The sequence below is a fragment of the Petromyzon marinus genome, chromosome 22, assembly GCF_048934315.1.
Source record: "Petromyzon marinus isolate PM22_M1 ecotype Great Lakes invasive population chromosome 22, UKy_Petmar_22M1.pri1.0, whole genome shotgun sequence".
NCBI lineage: Eukaryota > Metazoa > Chordata > Hyperoartia > Petromyzontiformes > Petromyzontidae > Petromyzon > Petromyzon marinus.
The window spans coordinates 21,810,594-21,834,162 of NC_133688.1; the positions used below are offsets into that span (position 1 = coordinate 21,810,594).

The 23,569-nt window shown below is 45.3% G+C and overlaps 1 protein-coding gene across 2 annotated transcripts; it reads right to left on the minus strand.

Moving 5' to 3' along the window:
• Positions 1 to 1,859: 1,859 nt before the first annotated feature.
• On the minus strand, positions 1,860 to 19,455 carry LOC116944801 (carnitine O-acetyltransferase-like). Of its 2 annotated transcripts, none has more exons than XM_032958529.2 (14): positions 19,343 to 19,455; positions 14,982 to 15,302; positions 14,170 to 14,288; positions 13,146 to 13,199; positions 12,395 to 12,560; positions 10,164 to 10,338; positions 9,703 to 9,875; positions 8,350 to 8,450; positions 7,764 to 7,901; positions 7,072 to 7,194; positions 6,713 to 6,848; positions 4,273 to 4,335; positions 3,993 to 4,130; positions 1,860 to 3,000 (listed from the first exon to the last, which is right to left on the minus strand). In XM_032958529.2, the coding sequence occupies exons 1-14, from the start codon at positions 19,367 to 19,369 to the stop codon at positions 2,785 to 2,787; spliced, it is 1,950 nt and encodes a 649-aa protein (XP_032814420.2). In that variant the 5' UTR covers positions 19,370 to 19,455; the 3' UTR covers positions 1,860 to 2,784. The 2 variants fall into 2 exon arrangements, with proteins under 2 accessions (XP_032814420.2, XP_032814421.2); XM_032958530.2 differs by having other exon boundaries at positions 14,982 to 15,124; positions 19,343 to 19,434.
• Positions 19,456 to 23,569: the final 4,114 nt, after the last annotated feature.

Genomic DNA, 23,569 nt, shown 5'->3' on the forward strand with positions numbered 1-23,569 from the left:
CATTAGGTCGTTGTTATACGTTGTTTCTGGTCTCATCTGAATGACCACAGTCGATTTAAAGCTTTCGTGACTGCAATGATTCATCTTCTTTGGTTCTTTCGGTAAAGTCACGTAGAATAATCACTCAGCCATTTCAATGCTAAATTCTATGCTAATTCCTTTGTCAAGGCGCTTTGTTTCTTCTCACACAGCTTAAAGGTCGCGATCTGAGCGTGGCTTTTTCACTCCTCCAGACAGTCTCGTCCCTTCACCTGATGAAGGCCGCTTGTGTTGTGGCCGAAACGTCGTGAGAATATTATTGTTATTTTATTTTATCAATTTATTATTTTATTCTCATTCTACGTGACTTTACCGAAAGAACCAAGAATACAAACCTAGTTCGGTCAACCGTGTCGAGCCGAAACACGCGGTGATAAAGTCGCTTTGGGTTTCTTGAATATTTGTTCCAGCGTCGTTACCCTATTGGAATCCTGTGTTCCAATCACAGCAGTCGATACGGTACTCTCCAGCGGTAGACTGACCATGGCTGATGTCATCGCAATCAGGAAATCTAGGTATAAATATTGCGCTGTTTCCAGCTGTCTACAACAATGACTTTCAAGTCAACGTAAGCGGCCAAGGCTGCTTGATGGTCCAGCTCTCGTTGATTCACGCCAGTCACTCGCTCACTGACGGTCAAGTCAACTTATCGCCGCGGCTGCAAAATGTTTACTACCTCGCGTGGTATACAGGAGGTTGTGGGTTCGAGCCCGACCCTGACGCCTGAATGTTTTGAGTTGGCATGTTGTCCCCATGGCCGAGTTGAATATTCTCCGGGTCTCCCTCCACATTTAGAATCAACGTGCGTTTAAAGTATTAGTCTTCTATTTATTTCCACATAAGCCGCTTCTGAAAACGAGCTACATCGCTCTGTGGGCCTTACCTCCGTACCTCCCGACGCCGGGGGGACCGAGTCTCCTCGAGTCCAGCCCCTACCATCTGGAAACCCACGCTCGCTACCTGCCACCGGACAACCGAAACTCGCCGAGTGTCTCTCAATTCCGTGATCTGTGCAAGACACGCCTACTCAGACTTGCCGTCCCATAACATCTAAAACGCTTTACTTTTCATTTGTGTTCCTGTTGCTCCATGCCCCGTACCGTTCACGTAACCGTTGAAATGTGCACTGATGCCTACTTTATTGCGGGCGATATTGGCACATCCAATAAATATTACCTGGTAAAATAAAACAGTTGAGTGTTTATCACTCTTTTATCGCTCTTACGATAGTTACCGTTTCCATGAGTTTCACTCTTTGATTCCTCCTGTATTGAGGACTCGGTCTTCCAGACTTTCGTCTCATCCAATTGTTCACCTACCACACTGCAGCTCACAACATACCTGCTCGGTCACAATTCAAGTCTGCGTCTTGCCCTGCAATGCGACACTGGGACGTCCTCCCTTCGTCCATTTCCCCAAGCTCTTCGGAAAGTTCCGTTTGTTATCAGCCGCTTGACAATTATTACTAATTTACATTTCTAAGGCGCATTTGTTTTAGGGCTGTGCTAACCGTGTAAAAATATATAACTATTACGTTTTGTTCAGCCAACCCATTGTACGTGACTTGTTTTACTAATTTGAGTTCAACTTTGCAACCCTGTAATTTGTGCTCAATGGTTTATCGGACAATACGAGATAAGAGACTGTCTTGAACTTGCCTTTTTCTCAACATTTTTGAAAAACATCTTCTCTTGCTGTTAAGTCATGCTGAGAATGAATCAATGGACTCCTCATTTGTATTCTGCCGCTTGTTGTACGGTTGGTCTAATGGGCCAAAACAAATAATGAGAAAGCGTTGTACATTAAAGCCACGCTTAACGACCAATGCAGGCAGTTTTATTTTCAAACTTCAAAGCCAAGTTACTAAATACAATCAGACATAACATGTTCCAATAGCAAACGATAGCTCCAAATTAAATACTCAAAAAGGTACATTTTACACAAATCAATGTCAGTAATTATGTATACTATTTGCTTCTTTCGATAAAGTCACGTAGGTAGAAAAAATAATAGATCACGACGTTTGGATCGCCACACAAGCAATCGTCTTGTGTGGCGATAGATCACGACGTTTGGATCGCCACACAAGCAATCGTCTTGTGTGGCGATCGAAACGTCGTGATCTATTATTTTTTCTACCTACGTGACTTTATCGAAAGAACCAAAGAGTATGGATTCCTGCAGTCACGAAAGCTTCAAATCAAGATAGTAATTATTTAGTTCGCATAAATTCGAAATCGTTTTTTCCTTAGAATTGATTGCAATTCCACAGACACGACCAATCATTTAAAACAACCATGTGACCCGTGAGTGTTATACTCCATTAAGAATGGCTGGCAATGATGAATGTCCAATATCTAAATCTGTAGTGGTGTTCAGATGTCAGTGACATACGACGCAGCAGCAGGCTAATTACTCGGTACGAATGTGGCCACCGCACAGCTTCCACTAGGATGAGTGGTGGTGGCTATGCTGGTGGGGCCACTGTGGCCAAGGCAGCGATTGGTAGTTCAGATTGCACTACCGCTGTAAACAGTATCTGACGAAGATGAGTCGATGGCTTGCATTGATTTTAACCGGCACACAATTCCACAGGCTGAAAACGGATTTCCTTATAAATTGAACAATGTTTTAAAATGGTTGTGGATGGTTTTCATCACCACTAACAACAAACGTTTTCCATCTCCATGCTAAGGCAACACTCACACTTGCAGAGATGCACAGTTTAAATCTTAGAGTATTCGCTCAAAGCTTAGAGACTGGGCTGTTTAGTGCCAGCTCTTGCATATCCAGTAGGGCTTGATGCAGAGCCTGGGCCAGACGGGCTGCAGAGGTGTCTGGGCAGGAACGGAAGGCAGACACTGCCAGGTTGATGTGGTTCTCCATGGGGTTGTAGCAAACACCATAGCCGTCCTCAACCACTGGCCCAAAGCACATGACGCAATCTGTCCTGGCCGGAACCTGCAATAACGTGCACCACACCAACACAATGTTTACACAACGGATCCTAATCAAATGCATATACAAACCACATATACATTTTCATTTAAAGCTTTCGTGACTGCAGTAATTCATATTCTTATTTTATTGTTTCCCTTCAACGTGACTTTACCGAAAGAACTAAGAATATAAACCACATATATTCAACAATATTTTTGGTCCATCGGCCTATTGGCTTTCCAGACCTATATTATGCAGCAGCTTTGTTGAAGCAAGCAAACACTGAACAGGTTTCGACAGACCTTCTGGTTCTCATTGGCAGAGTCCAGCTTATTAAACAAATGCTGCTAGATGTCAAGATGAATCTAAACTATGGAGTCCGAATCAGTGCTGCTTATAAATGCTTTTAACTCGTTATGCTCCACAACAACGCATGAATAAAACAAATGAATGTGCTGCTCAAATGAAGATTGATGCATTGGTGCTTATCTGTTTACAGTCCTGAGTGGTAGAAATTCCAAATTCATATGGCAGCAGTAAGTCTATCTATATGACAACCACTGTTGACTTCCCCACAAAGTGGTACTCATTTTTATTCTTAGTTCTTTCGGTGAAGTCACGTTGAAGGGAAACAATAAAATAATAAAATATATATATAAAACAATAAAAATTCTCACGACGTTTCGACCATAACACAAACGGTCGTCATCAAACGGTCGTCATCAAGTGTGATGACAACCGTTTGTTATGGTCGAAACGTCGTGAGAATTTTTATTGTTATATATATTTTATTATTTTATTGTTTCCCTTCAACGTGACTTTACCAAAAGAACTAAGAATATGAATTACTGCAGTCACGAAAGCTTTAAATCAAAATTTGGTACTCATTTTATTGACCCTGGAAGGATGGACTGAGTTAACCCTGAAAAACCCTCCTATACCGCCGAGCAACCGGAACGAATAATGTATTTGGATGAAATGCACTGGGCACAAATGCACAGAGGGAGGCCTGCCTGGCTCGTGGAGAGGCGGTAATGCATGGCTGCCTGGTAGGTAGGGTCCGAGTAAATCTCGGGCAGTGGGACCCCTTCCTCCAGTGCCTGCAGCTTCAGCCCCAGCAGATGCCGGTCCACGCCTTGCCCTGTAATAGCCTTAAATACGCACGCTCATTGATCACACATTCACTCTAGTTCAGGGGTAATGTATAGTTATCTTTATTGCCAGCGTCAACAAAACAAGCAATTAATGCAACTTTTGTCCAATACAGGTGTCACCAAGTGCTGGGGGGCTCACCCGGGTTGTGTATTCACGGTGAGCCTGGATTGCTTTTTTCATGAGCTGTACTTTGGTCTGCCTCTGGGTGACACAGGAACACAGTTCTTCATTTAGAAAATCAGGTGAAAGCCAATTGACACTCAGAAAGTTTCACTTTCAAGGAAAAATACGGTATCAAAATTAAGTAAAACCAATCAAGATTATTTTTTATTAAAACATGGTATAAGATTCTTAGGACATGTCTTGAGTAACAGGGCTTTGCTATTAGGGTAGTAAATGAAATGTGGTATTTTTTTCAAGGTAGTTTGGAAAACAAAATGAAACACGACTGCCAGTGGAGGTAACCAGTCATACAGTAGTGGACAGTGCGCTTTTCATTTATGAGTAGAACCAAATAAACTATTTAGTCCAGAAGCAGCTACATTTCGATTTAAAGCTTTCGTGACTGCAAGGTTTCATCTTCTTGGTTCTTTCGGTAAAGTCACGTAGAATGAGAATAAAATAATAAAATAAAATAAGACAATAAAATTCTCACGACGTTTTGGCCACAACACAAGTGGCCTTCTTCAGGTGAAGAGACAGGTCTGTACGGAAGAGAGAGCTCAAATGGACGCTGTCATGTATGGACCGCGTCTATTAAGCTGTGTGGTCGGAGTTAACAGGTCCCTGCAGGGTGGGCTGGTAGGAACATTGGAATTTTGCGCAATTTTATTTTTACACCCCAACAGCACGAGATTTCACTTCGTTAAAGTATTGAAAGGGGACGGACGGACGGACACATTAATCTATTGCAGGCTGGTACACTCAGTTTACAACTTCGTTCCTACCAGTAAAACATGAGCCTGTACGTTACCAGCATCACCTACGGAGAGGAGGGAGGGGGTGGGAACAAAGGCAGAGAGGAATGCAAAGAACGCGTCTATCAAGCTGTGTGGGCGGAGTCAGAACAGGAGCCCGAATGTAATCAGCATCAACTCCGGAGAGGAGGAGGGAGGGGGGGCTGGAAACACAGGCAGATAGGGATAAAGAAAATGGGCAAGTACAACCGCCAAGGTGCGCTGTTGTGTCCTGAGTAGCTTCATGACTATGCTATAAACTGGACTACTCTCCTTTTAATTAAGACATCCAAAAAGGGTAGCTTGCCTTCTTTTTCGACCTCCATGGTAAATCTGATGGCTGAGTGTATGGAATTGATGTGGTCGAGGAATCATGAATCATGAAGAAGGATCCCCTTGGAAAGATGTTTTAAACCACTTCGGTTCTTAATTGATTGTATTTTACGGTGACTTTCAGACCACAGCCCTTTCGCTGACACTGCCTCTTAATACTTCTCACACCACGGTCAATGGTATGGTTTATAACATGTAGTATAATAATTAATAGTATAACATTGTAATATTTAACATAACTCATAAGGCAAAATATAGCATCGTAATTGCATAGTGAATATACAGCAGTGTGGTATATAGTTGGGTTCATAGAATAAGACAGTGTAATATCACAAGTCAAATAGTTTATTATCTAAAGTATAGGGTAGTGTAAAGCAACGCATTGCATAATTCAAAGGTGGAATTTGTCTATGATATGATGTTATACCATGTAGTTTAGATTGGAAGATATAATATTGTATTGTATAGTAGTCCAGTTTATAGCATAGTCATGAAGCTGCTCAGGACACAACAGCGCACCTTGGCGGTTGTACTTGCCCATTTTCTTTATCCCTCTCTGCCTGTGTTCCCAGCCCCCCCTCCCTCCTCCTCTCCGGAGTTGATGCTGATAACATTCGGGCTCCTGTTCTGACTCCGCCCACACAGCTTGATAGACGCGTTCTTTGCATTCTTCTCTGCCTTTGTTCCCATCCCCTCCCTCCTCCTCTCCGGAGGTGATGCTGGTAATGTACAGGCTCATGTTTTAACTCCGCCCACACAGCTTAATAGACGCGGTCCATATATGACGGCGTCCATTCGAGCTCTGTCTTCCGTACAGACCTGTCTCTTCACCTGAAGAAGGCCACTTGTGTTGTGGCCGAAACGTCGTGAGAATTTTATTGTCTCATTTTATTTTATTATTTTATTCTCATTCTACGTGACTTTACCGAAAGAACCAAGAAGAATCAGCTACATGTCATAATATAATCATTTAAGTAGTTGGTAACACACACACATGCTAAACAAAGAAAGTTCCCCCATATAGCCTTTACAAACTCTTGGGGCAAATGCCATTCGCGAGCACCTGTAAAGGCCGGTAAGGTTACAGGAGAGGGTGGGTGGTCAGCAACATGCCCGGTCGCCTTTGTGTCCCCCCTATGCAAATGTTTACACATCGCACCAGGTACCCATTTAAGGCTGACGCGACCTAAGGGAGGCCCTTGACCTGTTCGGATATTCATGACTGGAGTTGCCCTAGAGCAGGAATCGAACTACACTACCGCCCCCGTATGACACACAGACACACATACGTCACAGTTGGGGTCTCCCATGGCTCGTGAGAAGGCGAGCGAGTGGCGTGAGGTCGAACGGATCGTTTCCGTGCGTCCCAGGCGAAACATCCGCAGCGAGGCACTCTCATAGGTGGCACAGGGCTGTGCATACAACCTGCACCACAGCCACACAACAGCACCTCAACATGCCGCTGTACTCTGCTCCACTACAAACCACACGCCACCACCACACCACGATGTGGAATTGCTTTCAAGACTGGGTTGGTGTGACACGTGCAATTTTACACACTGGCAATGAAGTGCAGGCAGGCATTTGTGTCACACCTGTAGTGGTGTCGCACACCTATAGAAGTGTCATACCTGTAGTTGTCACGTACCTGTAGTAAGCAAGCTGCAGCCCTATTTGTATGAAAGCATCCGGGCTGAGTTTCTGTGACTTTGGGAAGCCTTTGCCAAAATTCTTGAACACAAAGCACTCTACTTCCAAGTTTGCAACCAGCCTGCATACATAAAGCACGCACACATTTTAATGCACACTTCCTGGCACCGCACGAGGGATGAAAGCATTCTCTTACCTAGGAGACCCTCATTGAGTATCAACTCTTCTTTAGGAGGGTCCTGCCAAGTATTCGCAGTAATGGGCGATAATGCTCCTGTGTGCAATCCCAATTGAATAATTTGCAGGGAATATATCAGCATTGGCATGTTTTTGCCAATACCGGTTACATTGTGTGGGTTTAGCTATGGGAAGAAACTGAAGAAACTGGAGAACCAGGAGAAAAACTCATAAAGAACAGGAGAACAAACTTCACACAGAAAGGCGAACGAGTTGGGGACCGAACCCAAGCGCTTCTTGCTGCGAGGCACAACTGCGCCACCCTGTCGTCCCATTAACAGATATTGATCTCCAAAATCTTCACAATATCTAAACCGTGCACGTGCTTTTCAAGTGATTGGAGTCATTCTAACCTTCGTATCACATAAGGACTAAAGTTCATGAACAGCTCATACAGTGATGCTCTTGGTTTTTAGTGCATTGTCACCCAAAGTGGGACTGTGAGAGGCTCACTGGTCCAGGCCGACTTTGGCCTCAGCTGCAAGCGCGAGTAGCTCAGGGCTCAGGGAGAACTGTAGGTGCCGTGGCTCCGCTCCGTGCACCGGGGCTCCCTGCGAGGTTGTGGGTGCCGTTTGCTGCCTGGATTTCTCGCTGCCGGACACCAGAGACCATGTGCACACAGACACGCACACACTCGCTCAACACGGGCACCAACCTCCCGGATACCTATTTTAAAATAACTATTTTATTTTAGCAGGTAAAGCCCACTGACTTATTAGCTCTTTTTCAGAAGCGACCTAGCCACAAATTATAGCTCAACAAAGTGGCTTATCACGTGGAAGTTTATAGCAGCAAAATAATCTAAAAGCATGTTCTTAAACATGAAGGGGAAAACCCGGAGGACTCAGAGAAAAATCCAAATGACCACAGGGAGAATATGCAAACTCCAAATATACAGGCATCATCAGGGTTGGGATCGAACCCATGACCTGCATACCAGGTGTGGGAAATAATATCTCCCCACCATGGTGCGATCCGCAGCGTCCACCGCTGCATGCATCAGGGTGAATCGTGCTGGCAGGCAGCAAGGTGTACGCACCAGTAGGCCACCACATGGTCGACGAGCGCGACGATGGGCGGGCCCTCGGCCGGCGCGTGCTCATATATGAGGCCGCATGTGCCGCCATCTCCAACTATGAACTGAATTGACAGGGACGCATTGGTCGGTCAGCCCATGCCAGCAGGCCCAGTCACACGCAAAAACCATTGATCCACATTTGACCTCTTTTTATCTAGACTGTCAAAGTAAGCGTTATTAGAGAGAGCAAGGGATACATTTAAGATTAAAACATATACGATTTTACGGACAATTTCTCATCTTGTTTGGATTGTGGATCATTGACTCAATCTTAATTTGAAGCTTTCGTGACTACAGGAATCCATACTCTCTGGTTCTTTCGGCAAAGTCATGTATAAAATAATAATAAAAGAACACGACGTTTCGGTCGCAACACAAGCGTCCGTTATCAGGTGAGAAAGAATGATCTGCTGTTGTGGCTATTGTTTTTTCGCCATAGAGCATTGTGATATATAACGACTTATTGTTGTTAGCTTAGCTGATTGGAGAATATATAGAGTTTATTGATAACATTGAGGTAGTTTATATTTTAGTTTTTTATTGGTTTACTATATGGTATTCATTATATAGTGTTGTGTATACCCAGTTACTGTTAATAGCTCAGCAGCTTATTGAAGAATATATTGAATATATTGGTTGCAGCCCCTTTGGCATCCATGTACTAGGTGCCTCTGTAGATGTGTAGGCTTTGACTTTAACATAGCTATTTCTATGACCAGTCACAAGCTAATCCCTCAGTTATTTCAATGCTAAATTCTCCTGTTTGATTTATACTAGGTGCCTCTGTGGATATGTAGGCTTTGACTTTAACATAGCCATTTCTGTGACCAGTCACAAGCTAATCACTCAGCTATTTCAATGCTAAATTCTCCTGTTTGATTTGTACTAGGTGCCTCTGTGGATGTGTAGGCTTTGACTTTAACAATTAAATGCTAATTTTTATGCTAATTCCTTTGTCAAGGCGCTCTGTTTCTTCTCACACAGCTTCAAGGTCGCGGTCTGAGCTTGGCTGTGTTCGCTCCAGTGCTGTCCTCCAGATAGTCTCGTCCCTTCACCTGATGAAGGCTACTTGTGTTGTGGCCAAAACGTCGTGAGAATTTTATTGTGTTATTTTATTTTATTAATTTATTATTTTATTCTCATTCTAAGTGACTTTACTGAAAGAACCAAAGAAGATGAATCCTTGCAGTCACGAAAGCTTTAAATCGAAATTCAAGAATATATAGTTGCTCCATTGTCCACACAAAATCCTCAGAAGCATAATAATAATGCATGTGTACAAGTGTGCACAGGTCAAGTGTCATGCATGCACACCTGCAAGGTCTTGTCAAACCAGCGGTTGGCACTGTGCAGCGCGCTGCCGCCTCCATGCAACATCTGTGCCGCAGCGAGGCTCATGTCCCACTCGGGGCGCTGGCCGGGCCCGTCCAGGCACAAGGCGAATGCACTGCGTTCTACCACGTCCACGCTGCCCCGGTGCTTCTCGTCTGCGCACGTCCCCCAGCACAGTCACAGGTGCATGGATACGAGCGAGCGTCCCTCGTCCAGTGTTGTGCGTCACTGACGCAGGCGTTTTAGGGAACACTCAAGGCAGAAGCTCAATTGTAATAGTGGTTGTAGTGTTAAAACACTCGCCCCCCCCCATAGGAAGGTGGAATTTCCATTTATGGCTGAGGGCTATAAAAAGGAAATGAGTCTTGCCTCCATGCTCACTTGAGCGGGAAATCACTTTTAGTTTGTTGGCAAGGAGTGTGGCTTCCCAAGGTTAACGGCACCTGCAGTGAGCACTTGGTAGATCTTGGCCCAGCTGTCCCGGTCTTGGGCAGTGAGCAGCCCCACGACCCCAGGGGCAAGGCCCAGGGAGTGGGTACGAATGTTCTTCAGCTGTTCATACAGATTTTCCACATCCAGCACTTTGCCATCGGCTCCATACACTTCCATGTGGTAAAACTGCAAAGGAAAAGCCACACAAACCCACAGACATTAGTAAGATGGAATGTGAATTAATTTTAGTGTTGCAGTGGAAGTCCTCTAAAACGCAAGCGGCATTGCCCAATATTTGGAAAAATATTCTGGCCACAGGGACTCGTCTTCCATATCTCTGCCATATGTTGGACTTCTATCACACCGTACGTAACCAACCGTACTGATCGGAGGTGTAGTAGGCGAGCACAAACATCCCTGCTCCTGACAACGCTGAGCCAAGCAAGACCCTTCCACTACCGTACTTATGCAAGAACTATGGCCATTAAACATAACATGAAGAGAGATTACTCTTTGGTTCTTTCGGTTAAGTCACGTAGAAAGAAAATAAATTAAATAATAGAATACGACGTTTCGATTGCAACACAAGCAATCTTCATCAGGTAGAAAACAAACCTAGTGAACTTAGAAATACAATGCAATACAACAGAGAGTCGGCTAACACAACAGTCAGCACCTTACCTGGTTGATTACGTTCTTCCAAAGATTGCTAAATTTGAGAGAGACAAAACACAGACACGGAGACACACAGACAGACACACAAGCAGAGAAAGACAACACAGAGACACACAGAGAGAGACACACAACATAGACCCAATGCCTCTATGTCGTGGCCTTAAATAGAGAGAGAGGGGGGGGGGCAGAGAGAGAGGTGGGTCTGCTGGAGCAGAGAAATTAGCATGTCAATGAGAGAGCTGTGTGGAAATCCACCACGCGGCGGTGGGGTAGAGAAAGACCCAACAAGAATGGTAAATTTTAGAGAGAGTTGTGTGAAAATCCCCCCACAGTGGCAGGGGGAGAGAAAGAGCGAATGGACCTATGAGAGCCTGGTAAATTTTAGAGAGAGAAATAGGCAGTTTGAGAAAACAAACTTAGCAAATTGTTGGAAATGTAATGCAATGCAACACAGAGAGTCGGTTAACACACAGTTAATGCATAGCCTGGTTGATTGCATTCTCCATAGATTGCTAAATTAGAAGTTAAGTGTGAAATTTGACAAACAGAGACATGCAGAGAGAGAGAAAACCAGGCTCTCATAGGTCCAATCGCTCTTTCTCTCCCCCTGCCGCTGAGGGGTGGATTTCCAAACAACTCTCTCTAAAATTTACCAAGCTTGCTGGGTCTTTCTCTACCCCGCCGCTGCGTGGTGGATTTACACACAGCTCTCTCATTGACATGCTAATTTCTCTGCTCCAGCACCCCCACCTCTCTCTCTCTCTGCCCCCCCCCCTCTCTCTATTTAAGGCCTCGACACAGAGGCGTTGGGTCTCTGTGCGTCTATGTTGTGTGTCTCTTTCTGTGTGTCTCTGTGTTGTCTCCCTCTGCTTGTGTGTCTATGGTTTTGTCTCTCTCTAAAATTTAGCAATCTTTGGAAGAACGTAATCAACCAGGTAGGGTGTTGACTGTTATGTTAGCCGACTCTCTGTGTTGTATTGCATTGTATTCCTAAGTTCACTAGGTTTGTTTTCTACCTCATGACAATTGCTTGTGCTGCAATCGAAACGTCGTATTCTATTATTTAATTTATTTTCTTTCTACGTGACTTTACCGAAAGAACCAAAGAGTAATTCCTGCAGTCACGAAAGCTTCAAATCAAGTATCAAGATAGATATATTGTGACTTAAAGGTTTCAGGTTCTAACATGTGAATGACCAGTTAGTGCAGACTAGGGGTTCCCAATCTCTCTGTATGTATGTTGAATGTCAACCATACTAAATGGAGGCGCAGGGGAAGGACAAAAAACGAAATAGTCAATAAATCAATCAAACTTTATTTATATAGCACAATTCGTGCAAAGCTTGCAATGAAAAATGCTTTACAGAACTAAATGAAGGGACTGACGTAAAATACATACGACTGTAAACTCCAAAAATGAGTCGCTGATCGCCTTGCAGTTAAACATGCAGTGTTTTGTGATAAAATGGTATCTGCAAGAGTTCCACGGAGTACTTTCCAGGGTCTTGCAGAGGTTCTATTAGCAGTGCACAAAGCACAGGTCGGCACCGCTGGCATAAACACTCACGTGAGCATTGCTGGCCACGGTAATGTGTTTCGGCGGATAGGCGTCACGCGCAACGTTGCGCACCGAGTCACGCGGGAGGCCCGGCACGCGGCACGATGAGAAGAGCCGATAGTATTGGTCCATGCAGAGCGGGCGACCTCCCAGGTGCTCCACTGGCAGAGACTCGCTGGGCGATAGAAATGCACAAGCGATTAGAGTGTGACTGGTCAGGCGCGCTCACGTTCATGAAGTACAACACTTGCTTATTCCAGGTGGTGAACTTGATGATACTAAATGGGATAATTGCACATCGGGTTTTTTTCTTCCAAATTAGTTCATCGACTGGAAAGGCTCATGTCTACATTTTAAGCACTCGCATAACTGTCAACACAAAGCCTGCTTGAACATGTGCTTACATGTGCGAACATGTGTGTGAATGATCAAGTCTGCCAGGCTTAACCTGTATCACAAGCTCATAACATACAGATCAAAAGGTCCCAGGTACAGTTTACCTTGAACCAGTTTAGGTTTATGCTGGAGGATGCAAATTTAGTGAAAAAGTAAGAATGTGCTAGAGATTACATACAGATATCTCCTCCTGAATAAGTTTTCTTTAAGAGAAAAACATCACTGTATTTCATGTTAAACCATGTAGTCACACAACTTAGCATTATTTTTTAAATAGCTTAGTTTTCACATGTGGCAAGCCTGGCAGTATGAGCAAAAATACTTTTTATATATTTAGCTCATAGCAGGGGATGGTGCCACGTACTTGTCAACCATTGCCTTGTAGTCGAGCACCCCGGCAATCAGCTGCGCAGCAAACCTGCCAGAGAGACGTGCACCTCGTCATGGAGAACATGATGGTGATGTCTGTCAAACTGAGATGGGGGTCTAGAGCAAGGGTTCCCATCCTTCCTGGATCTGGGGACCGCTGTCAACCCTAAAAAAAAGTGCGGACCACCATGCAGTGAAATTATGGTGTTTTGTGAACTGAATCGCATGTGTTCATTATTTATTATGCTTGGCTACTTAGGAAAGCCTCACCGAGTCAACTCTTTTTCTCGAGGGTCCTGCCAATTTATTGCAAGAGGGGCAAGTTGGTGCTAAGTGCAATCCCAATTGAGTAATTTGCAAGTAATTTGCATCATTAGGATGTTTGGCCAATATCAGTTGTATTGTATGTTTTTAGCGATGGAAAGAAAGTGGAGAAACCAGAGAAAACCCAAGTAGAACAGGGGGAGAATATACAAACTCCACACAGAATGGCACCAATGTCAAGAATTTAACTCAGGACCTTCTTGCTGTGAGCCAGAAGTATTACCAATGTGACACCTTGCCATCAAATCTGCACCACCCTATCTGCAACTTTCCACGGCCTTGTCGACCACCAGTGGCCCACAAACCACTGGTTGGAATCCTCGGGTCTATCGGTTTGACAGTGCACATTGCACAACCAATTTGGGCGGCAGGGTGGCAACAGCGGTAACACTTGAGCCTTACAGCGAGAATTCTTTGGGTTCAATTCCTATGGAATTTGTATGTTCTCTAGCTGTTCTCTGTGGATTTCCTCCCGTATCTAAAAACACATCCCGTACAATGTAACCGGTGTTGGCCAAGCATCCCAATGCTGCAAACATTACTCTATTGGCATTAAACATAGCAGCAACATCGTCCCTGACTCTGAAAACCTGCCAGGACTCTCCTAAAAAAGTATTGAGACTCAGCGAGGCCTTCTTCGGAAAATAAGCATAAATGTGTTCATAACTCTGCAGTGTTCAAGAACGCGGCCACACCAGAGCTGTCCATGTGCATCGCGATAGGGCTGATGGGGCAGCACCACCCCCGGACTCGAATGCACCACGACAGGCAGACGGTATTCCAGATAGGCCGTCAGCAGCCACCAGTCCGAGAGCTGTAGCCATACAAGCCACGTGCACACACTCAACAGGCATCACAGAAAGCTGTAGATCTCTACATTTGGAAGTCTTATGATTGTGTATGAAGCTCCGTGTCAAAATTCCATATATATATTTTTTACCACATGGTACACCTTAAAGTAAAAGTAGAATATTGGGAAACTAGAAAACCATGAAGCAGGAGGTAACACTGTGAAAAAGCCAATTCGCGAAAGGCTTTATGCAAAACGAGAACAAAGACAATACCGGTTACCTTCTGAACACTCAAGAGCTCCTTTATACTGTCCTTAACGCATACATTACCCCAAGCCTTAACCTTCAAGTTATATCTATTAATACAAAGTATTTTAGATGTCTTATCACGTCACTCATTTATCTGGTCAGGTGGTTCAGAGGTAGAGCGAGCGGCTGCAAGTTCAAATCTTTATTAGGGGTTGACTTGGCCCATCTACCCTCTCAGGTCGGTAAAATTGTTACTAATTCGTGGGGAAGTCAACAGAGGTTGTCCTGTTGGTAGCCTCATTTCTTCCACAGGACTGTGCAATTTCCACCACGGGCCCAGAGCTGTTAAAAGGAGATGGGACCGTCTCAATGCTCATAGAGCGGGAATGTTTTAATTTTTGTCTCACCACCCAAATTTCCTACAGTGGGTTCCCACCGAGCAGCGGTCCTCCCCTGCAGCGCCTCACCCAGTTTTCGCGCTCACGAGCACGACGCTCCAGCCCAGCCTGCAGCACCTCTCCCACTCCTCCTGGCTGCGCAAACTCCCGCAGCAAGCGACGGGTATGTTCCATCTGTGTAGAGTCTTCTCCGGCGAGCGGAGCCACCACGTCTGCATAGCGAGTCAACGTGTCCACGAGTGGTGGCACCGGTAGACGGGACAGCGAGCTCTGGTGGGCCATGAAGCGGCCTTGCATCCGGCCCGGTGCAAGGGGCCGCACCAGGCCACTGGCCCACAGGCCCCCAGGCGCCATTATCCTGGGTGAGTGAACCATATTGCGCCAGGGCAACTGCCAAAAGCGAGCCACGGCAGGAGTCACACATTATCCCCCACAGCTCCTCCACGTTCCAAATCTCTGCTGTCCCTCTCTATGCCTCCCTTACCCTGCACCCTGTCACGCTTTCATTCCTTTTCCGTCCCTTCTTGATAAACATCACTGGAACGAACTCCCACTGCACATAAAATAATCATCTTCACTAGCCTGCTTTCATTCCTCCCTGAAAACAACCCCCATCTCTTCTCCCTTGTCCACCCTACTGCTTACCCCAACCCCTCCTTAACGACTCCCTCCTGTCTTTTCACCATAACTGCACCAGTAGTTTAAATATCCCCACTCTTTACTTTCATCACTATTATCTTATGTATATTTTTGTATAATAATTGTAAAGCGTCTTGGATTAAGGCACTAAATAAATAATATACGATGCTCTAAATCTCATTCTTGAGAGAAGACAAGAAGGCATCAACATGGGTTTCCCATAAAATAACATTAGACGAGGCTATTAGTGGCTTTGCTGGGAATGCTAACACTTGGCAGAACGAAGCCCCGTAAGCGTGACACCTCTTGACACGTGCAGTCATTGATGGAAACCACACCACACATTCACACACAACAGAAAAGTAAAATGTAAAGGGCAAAAAAGATGTGTACACTATGCCTCCCTCTCACAATCGGTCTGCATATGCGAAATAAGAGTATATTATTTAAACATCCCATTGGCCACAGTGCCTTCTGTGACATTTATGAATCTGATGATTTATCCTGGAGGAATTCGATGAGCTATTAGTCTCTTTTTCACAGATGTCCAGTAGGGGCGGGTGAGCAAGTACAAATTTTCGGCAGAATCGGTTCTACACTGGCGAACTGTGGACCGATTTCGGAACAAAGTGTCTCATCAGGAGAGTCAGGCCTGCTTGAATCAATACTGAACTGCCAGAACTTTATAGGCAAGGGCCCTTTACACATGATTTAGCGTTGAATATCAAGAGTGGAGCTGAAGGCGCGGGGCAGTACAGTTGTCCCTCACTATAACGCGGTTCACCTTTCGCGGCCTCGCTGTTTCGCGGATTTTTTTTAGTGTAATTTTGCATGCTTTTTTTTCCTGCGTACAGTATGAACGCGCATTGTGTTCGGCGTCCTGATTGGCTAAGGGAGAACCGCACATGTGTTCTGCGTCCTGATTAGCTAAGGGAGTACAGAATGTGTTCGGCTAGCCAGATTTACATAAATGTTCAATCGCTAGCAGTGTGACTCTGAAGTGCTGTATGTTTGCAAGTTTTCTACCCGAAAAAACCCATAATGTCGATGAAACGAACTGCAAGGAAAAAGGCACCTACGGTCGCACCCAAAAGGCAGAGGAAGATGCTAACCATCGCAGAAAAAGTTGGACTTCTGGACATGCTAAAGAAAGGTAGAAGTTACACGGCTGTAGGGCACCATTATGGAATAAATGAATCTTCGGTTCGTTACATAAAGAAGGAGGAAAATAACATAAGGACAACAGCAGCAATAAGTTTTAACAGGGATGCAAAAAGGGTTGTAACTGTCCGCAACAAGACCATCGTAAGGATGGAGTCTGCTTTAGCTCTGTGGATCAGTGACAGCAGGAAAAAGAACATTCCGCTGGACACCAACATCATCCACACAAAATCTAAAAAATGTTATGAAACCTTTGCTGACAGCGAGGAGCAAGATGATGCGGAGCACGGGCCATCAAAGAGTGCTTTTCACGCAGAACCAAGCCCATTTAATGCCAGCAAGGGCTGGTTTGACAAATTCCAGCAACGCTTTGGACTTAAAAGTGTTTCTCTGCATGGAGAGGCCGCCTCTGCAAATACCGCTGGAGCAGAGGCATACGTGAACAAATGTAAAGTTATCATCGAGGAAGGGGGATATAAGCCTGAACAAGTTTTTAATATGGATGAGACAGGCTTATTTTGGAAACGAATGCCCTCTCGCACCTTTATAATGCAGGACGAAGCCAAAGCCTCTGGATTTAAAGCCCAAAAAGATCGTGTGACTCTGGTTATGTGTGGAAATGCTGCGGGCTTTATGATAAAACCAGGGCTTATTTATAGGTAAAAAAATCCGAGAGTCCTAAAAAAACAAAAATAAGAATGCATTGCCCGTTTACTGGATGCACAACGCAAAGGCTTGGCTGACAAAAGTGCTCAATCTGGATTGGTTCCAACATTGTTTCATTCCGGAAGTCAAGCGTTACTTGAGAGGAAAAGGACTGGATTTTAAAGTGCTTCTGCTCGTGGACAACGCCGGAGGCCACGCTGATGATTTGTCGTATGATGGTGTGCAAATTGAATTTCTCCCGCCAAACACCACATCGCTGATTCAGCCCTTGGACCAAGGCATCATCCGCGCTTTCAAAGCGCTCTATACGCGTAACACCCTGCAGCATCTTGTTGAGGCTATGGACTCGGATCAAGATTTCTCACTAAAGGCCTACTGGCGTGAATACACCATTGCATCATGTCTCCAAAATATTCAGAGGGCCATTCATGAGATGAAAACTGAAACTTTAAATGTCTGCTGGAAAAAAAACTGTGGTCAGAGGCAGTGCACAACCCCACCGGATGCTCTTTTGATGAGATCCATCACTCTGCGGTAGATACAGCTGTGAATCTGGCTAAACAGCTTGGGGGAGATGGCTTTAATGATGACTCCCGATGACATTAATGCCCTGATTGATGCCCACTCACAACCGCTGACTGATGAAGACCTGGCAAAGATGACAAAGCCACCAAGTGAGGATGATGGAGAAGAGGAAGAAGAGGACACAAGTGTTGATAAAGAGGAGGAGGATGGACTAACACTTGATCGCTTGGCGACCATGGTGAGAATGGCCACTGAACTTCAGAGAGCTGCGCAAGAATGGGACCCTTTGATGTTCCGTTCATTACAGTTCTCAAATATAATCGAAGGTGGCATGTCTGTTTATAAGAATCTTCTGGCCCAGAAGAAAAAACAGCGCCAACAACTACCCATAACTATGTTCTGCACTCGGGAAAAAACACCTGCGCCAAGGCCTTCAGAGGAAAAAGACGTTACAGCGGAGCGGCGCCAGGACAAAGAGGCACCTTCAGAGGAACTGTGAACTACGCGAGTTACTGGTAATAATTTCTTATGTGTCAAACCTCGTAGATTGATCATTAAAATTAAATTTGTTAAAAATGTTTGGGCTTGAAAACAGGTTTTGATCTTTGGATTCATTTACTAATATTGTACTTATTTTTGTAAATCTGCGAAAGTTTTAACTTTGAGAGTTTTTAAATAAGAGAGAAATGTGAGAAAATGTTAATGGCTGTCTGAGAAAAGTGTATGGTTATGGGTTTTACGGACTTAAAACATGTATAATAATTGTAAAAAATAAAGCTGATTACTTCGCGGATTTCGTCTATTGCGGGTTATTTTTAGAACGTATCCCCCGCGATAAACGAGGGACCACAGTATTTGATCCTGCAGCTGTTGCTTGTTGTCCTCTTTGGCGGCCACTGCGGGGTCACTGGAACCCCAACTCTCCCCATCTCTCCCCGATCTCATACGTCTGTCCCCTGTCTCTCTCCGCTACCCCCTGTATCTCACCCGTCTCTCTCCGCTACCCCCTGTATCTCACCCGTCTCTCTCCGCTACCCCCTGTATCTCACCCGTCTCTCTCCGCTTTTCCCCTGTTTTCCCCGCTCTATCCCATCTCTCCCCGAGCTCCCCCCTGCCTCTACTTGGCGCGACTCCGCAGTGACGCGAGCGACGTTAGGCTCGGCACCTCAGTGAAGAGCGACGCCTCCACACCACTCCATGGGGGAGTTTGCGGGTTCGAGGACCACACGGCTCGCGATATCCGAGGCCCCCACTCCGAGGGTCCCCTCTCTCCCTCATGACCCTCTCCCCAATCTCTCGTCTCTCTCTCCCCGCTCTCACCCTGCGCTCTCCCCGCTCACAACCGCTCTCTCCTCCCTGTTCCCTGCTCTCATCCCGCACGTCCCGCACTCTCTCAGAGCTCTCTCCACGCTCTCTCCGCATTCTGTCCGCGCTCTCACCGTCTCCACGACCGAGCGCAGGAGCATCGCGACTCCCTGTGGACCTTGATCCTGGCGCCACCGGGCGGGAGGGAGGGGGTCACCGGAAGCGAAACCCGGTCCACAGAGCACGCGCCACAGGTCACGTGCAGCGCCTCTTGGTTCTTGTCACGTCGTGCCCTCTGGTGGTCATTTTCGGTACTACAATGTATTCAAAACGTAATTACCGGAGTACTTATATTCTTGGTTCTTTCGGTAAAGTCACGTAGAAGGGAAACAAAATAATCTAACCTATAAAACTCATTTTTTGTCTGTCTGTCCGTCTGCGTACGCTCGCTTGCGGGGATTGGGCTCTTGGACCGCGGGGTTCGCGTCGAAAAAAAATTGCCGGGAATAGGCTATTTCGTTTTCCCATCCCTAAACTTTAAAGTGGTTTAATTAACGATTTAGTGCGATTCCTCTTTATTTATATATTTTTGAGGGGGGGGGGGGGGGGAGTCGACAATTTTCGGAAACCTTTTAGATCAACTATTTACCCCCCACTTTATATAACTTTTTGGACTTGTGCAAGCCTAATATAATTTTGTTGGTGGAGAAATGGACAAACGGTCCACCGGGCTTTCACAATACCTTAGTATCTGTGTATGTATATGTAAGGTTTTACCGGTAGGAACGAAGTTGTAAACTGAGTGTACCAGCCTGCAATAGATTAATGTGTCCGTCCGTCCGTCCCCTTTCAATACTTTAACGAAGTGAAATCTCGTGCTGTTGGGGTGTAAAAATAAAATTTCGCAAAATTCCAATGTTCCTACCAGCCCACCCTGCAGGGACCTGTTTAAGATAAGTTTTGACATTTCTTTTTTACCCGGGAAACGCCGGGTACTTACCGCTAGTCTTCGGAAAATCTAAGGTTGCCGATTATTGCGGTGAAGCTGCGTTGGCATCAGCGCATGAACGCAATGAACAACAACAAACTCAACACATTTGTCAATAACCCTTAAAAAGGAACAACGCACACAGACGACGTTACTAACTAAATAACCTAACTAACATGGACACTCGCTAAATAACCTAACCAACATGGATACTCGCTAAATAACCTAACCAACATGGATACTCACTAAATAACCTAACCAACATGGACACTCGCGAAATAACCTAATCAACATGGATACTTGCTAAATATTTCGATTTAAAGCTTTCGTGACTGCAATGATTCATCTTCTTTGGTTCTTTCGGTAAAGTCACGTAGAATGAGAATAAAATAATAAATTTATAAAATAAAATAACACAATAATATTCTCACGACGTTTCGGCCACAACACAAGCGGCCTTCATCAGGTGAAGGGGCGAGACTGTCTGGTAGGACAGCGCTGGAGTGAAAGAGCCACGTTCAGATCACGGCCTTTAAGCCTCAAATTTCAGCACCACGGATAGCTACGGGCCCCGTTCAGACGGACGAGTTCGTCCATGGTCGGAACAGAGGAGGGGGAGAGAGACAGCTGCGAGGCCCTAGTATACTCCATGTTGTAAAACTATACCATTAACCGTGGTGTGAGAGGTATTAAGAGGCAATGCTGGCGAAAGAGCTGCGGTCTGAAGGTCAATTAATTAAGAACAGAAATGATTTAAAACATCTTTCCAGTGGTTACTGAGCCTGAATCCATCTTCTCGGTTGAAATTGTCTCTGTGCTTGTATATGTGAATGGCCTCATGAACGAATCTCTCATGGTAGCCGGTTGGTTTGCAAAGAACCTCCGTCTTGGAGAACCAACATGGACACTCACTAAATAACCGAACCAACATGGACACTCGCGAAATAACCTAACCATGATGGACGCGTGCTGAAGTCGGGTGGGTAGTTCGGGGTAATGAGACACGGCGGGCATCGACCCCGCGTCACTGTGGAGTCCCTCTCGCTTCTGTGATCACACATGGACCGCAGCCGTCAACGCGCTGCACCGCCGACTATCGACGCGAGCCGCGGACCGTGGACGCCACCGTGTGGTCACATGGTGCAAGTGCAGTTACATGGTACAACTGCAGTGCCACGGCGCGGTAACAGCAGCAGTGGCACTGTTCGGTGTTTTCACGGCTTCATTGCAGCCAACCGCGCTTGGCACTAACGCCAGGACACTGCAGCACCAGCGACTCACAACTGCGGGGAATGCGCGGGTGACGCCTGACAGCGGCAACTGCTGGCCTACTGTGTTGGCCTGTACTGCACATGTCCACCACATAGCAGACTTAACCACGAATTGAATGGTTGTGGTACTGCACGTGTCCACCAGAGGGCACACATAACAGGTCAAGCGCCTGTAAAAAAATACGAAACTCTACGACCGATTTGCACCGCAATTCTTTATTTCTTCACGGATTTTCAAGTAACAAACTACTGCATTGACATCACAAACTGCCCCATACGTTTGCACCGTTGAATATTTGGTGAACATCGGGCTGAAATAGTGAAACGCACTGCATTCACAAACGGTGCGCTTCAAATCGGCAACAATCACACCCATCATTGACTTCAATGCAAAATTCCGCCCCGGTTTCACAAGTCACACAAGCAAGTGGTGTTTGCACTTCGACTCTACTTGACAGAGTCGAGCCATATACGATTCAACTCATCTCGCTGAGACGCGTTTAAAGGCATATTTGAGGCATCTCACTTGCAACCCTAAGAAGTACTAATTCCAAAGCAGGAGTCTCAATTACAAATTTAGGAGTGCCGATTCCTCATGCGGGAATGTGAATACCAAGGAAGTGGTTGTGGGGCTCCCGGAAATGGAATAGGGACTCCCAAAATAATCCATATACCCTGTTAGCCTATATTTCGATTTAAAGCTTTCGTGACTGCAATGATTCATCTTCTTTGGTTCTTTTGGTAAAGTCACATAGAATGAGAATAAAATAATAAATTGATAAAATAAAATAACACAATAATATTCTCACGACGTTTCGGGGGACAGCGCTGTCCTACCAGACAGTCTCGTCCCTTCACCTGATGAAGGCCGCTTGTGTTGTGGCCGAAACGTCGTGAGAATATTATTGTATTATTTTATTTGATCAATTTATTATTTTATTCTCATTCTACGTGACTTTACCGTGACTTTACCGAAAAAACTAAGAATATGAATAAGATGAACCTGTTAGCCTAGTTAAGGTTATGGTTAACGGCTAGGGTTAGGAGTCAATGAAAAGTGAATTCCTCCATTGAATTGTCTTACAATTTATTTACAATTATTTTTTCTTACCTATAAAATGCATTTTTTGTCCGTCTGCTTTGTCTGCGCACGCGCGCTTGCGAGGGATTTGGCTCTCAAACGGTTGGGTTCACGTGAAATAAAATTTGCCAGGCAGCACGCTGTAAGCCCCGTGGAGGGCAAGCGCTATGCCGTTTTCCTGTCACTCACCGTCAAAATGGTAAAAATCGCGTTTATTGGCAATGTTCTTTAATTATTTATTTTCGGTTTGCGGTTAATTCATCTTCTTTGGTTCTTTCGGTAAAGTCACGTAGAATGAGAATAAAATAATAAATTGATAAAATAAAATAACACAATAATATTCTCACGACGTTTCGGCCACAACACAAGCGGCCTTCATCAGGTGAAGGGGCGAGACTGTCTGGTAGGACAGCGCTGGAGTGAAAGAGCCACGTTCAGATCACGGCCTTTAAGCTGTGTGAGAGGAACAAAGCTGAAATTTGAGGGCGCTTTGTTCCTCTCACACAGCGTAAAGGCCGTGATCTGAACGTGGCTCTTTCACTCCAGCGCTGTCCTACCAGACAGTCTCGCCCCTTCACCTGATGAAGGCCGCTTGTGTTGTGGCCGAAACGTCGTGAGAATATTATTGTGTTATTTTATTTTATAAATTTATAATTTTATTCTCATTCTACGTGACTTTACCGAAAGAACCAAAGAAGATGAATCATTGCAGTCACGAAAGCTTTAAATCGAAATTTTGCGGTTAATTCTTTATTTCCCAAGCACCTCGGCCCCGGACAACGTCATCAGCTGCGCATGCGCACAACGCTCGCACGGTTTGCCCCTACAAAAACGAACTCTCACGTGCCATCGCCGGAGGTGTGCGGGCTTTTTTATTCGCCTGCACACTCTACAAGGTACGTCGCACACATTAGTATTATAAGCATTTATATAATTACACTTTGCACTGCTGACAGGGGTTGCCCCGAGCAACGCACACACGATCGGCACACATTTTTATTCGCGTTAGAAATGCAACAAA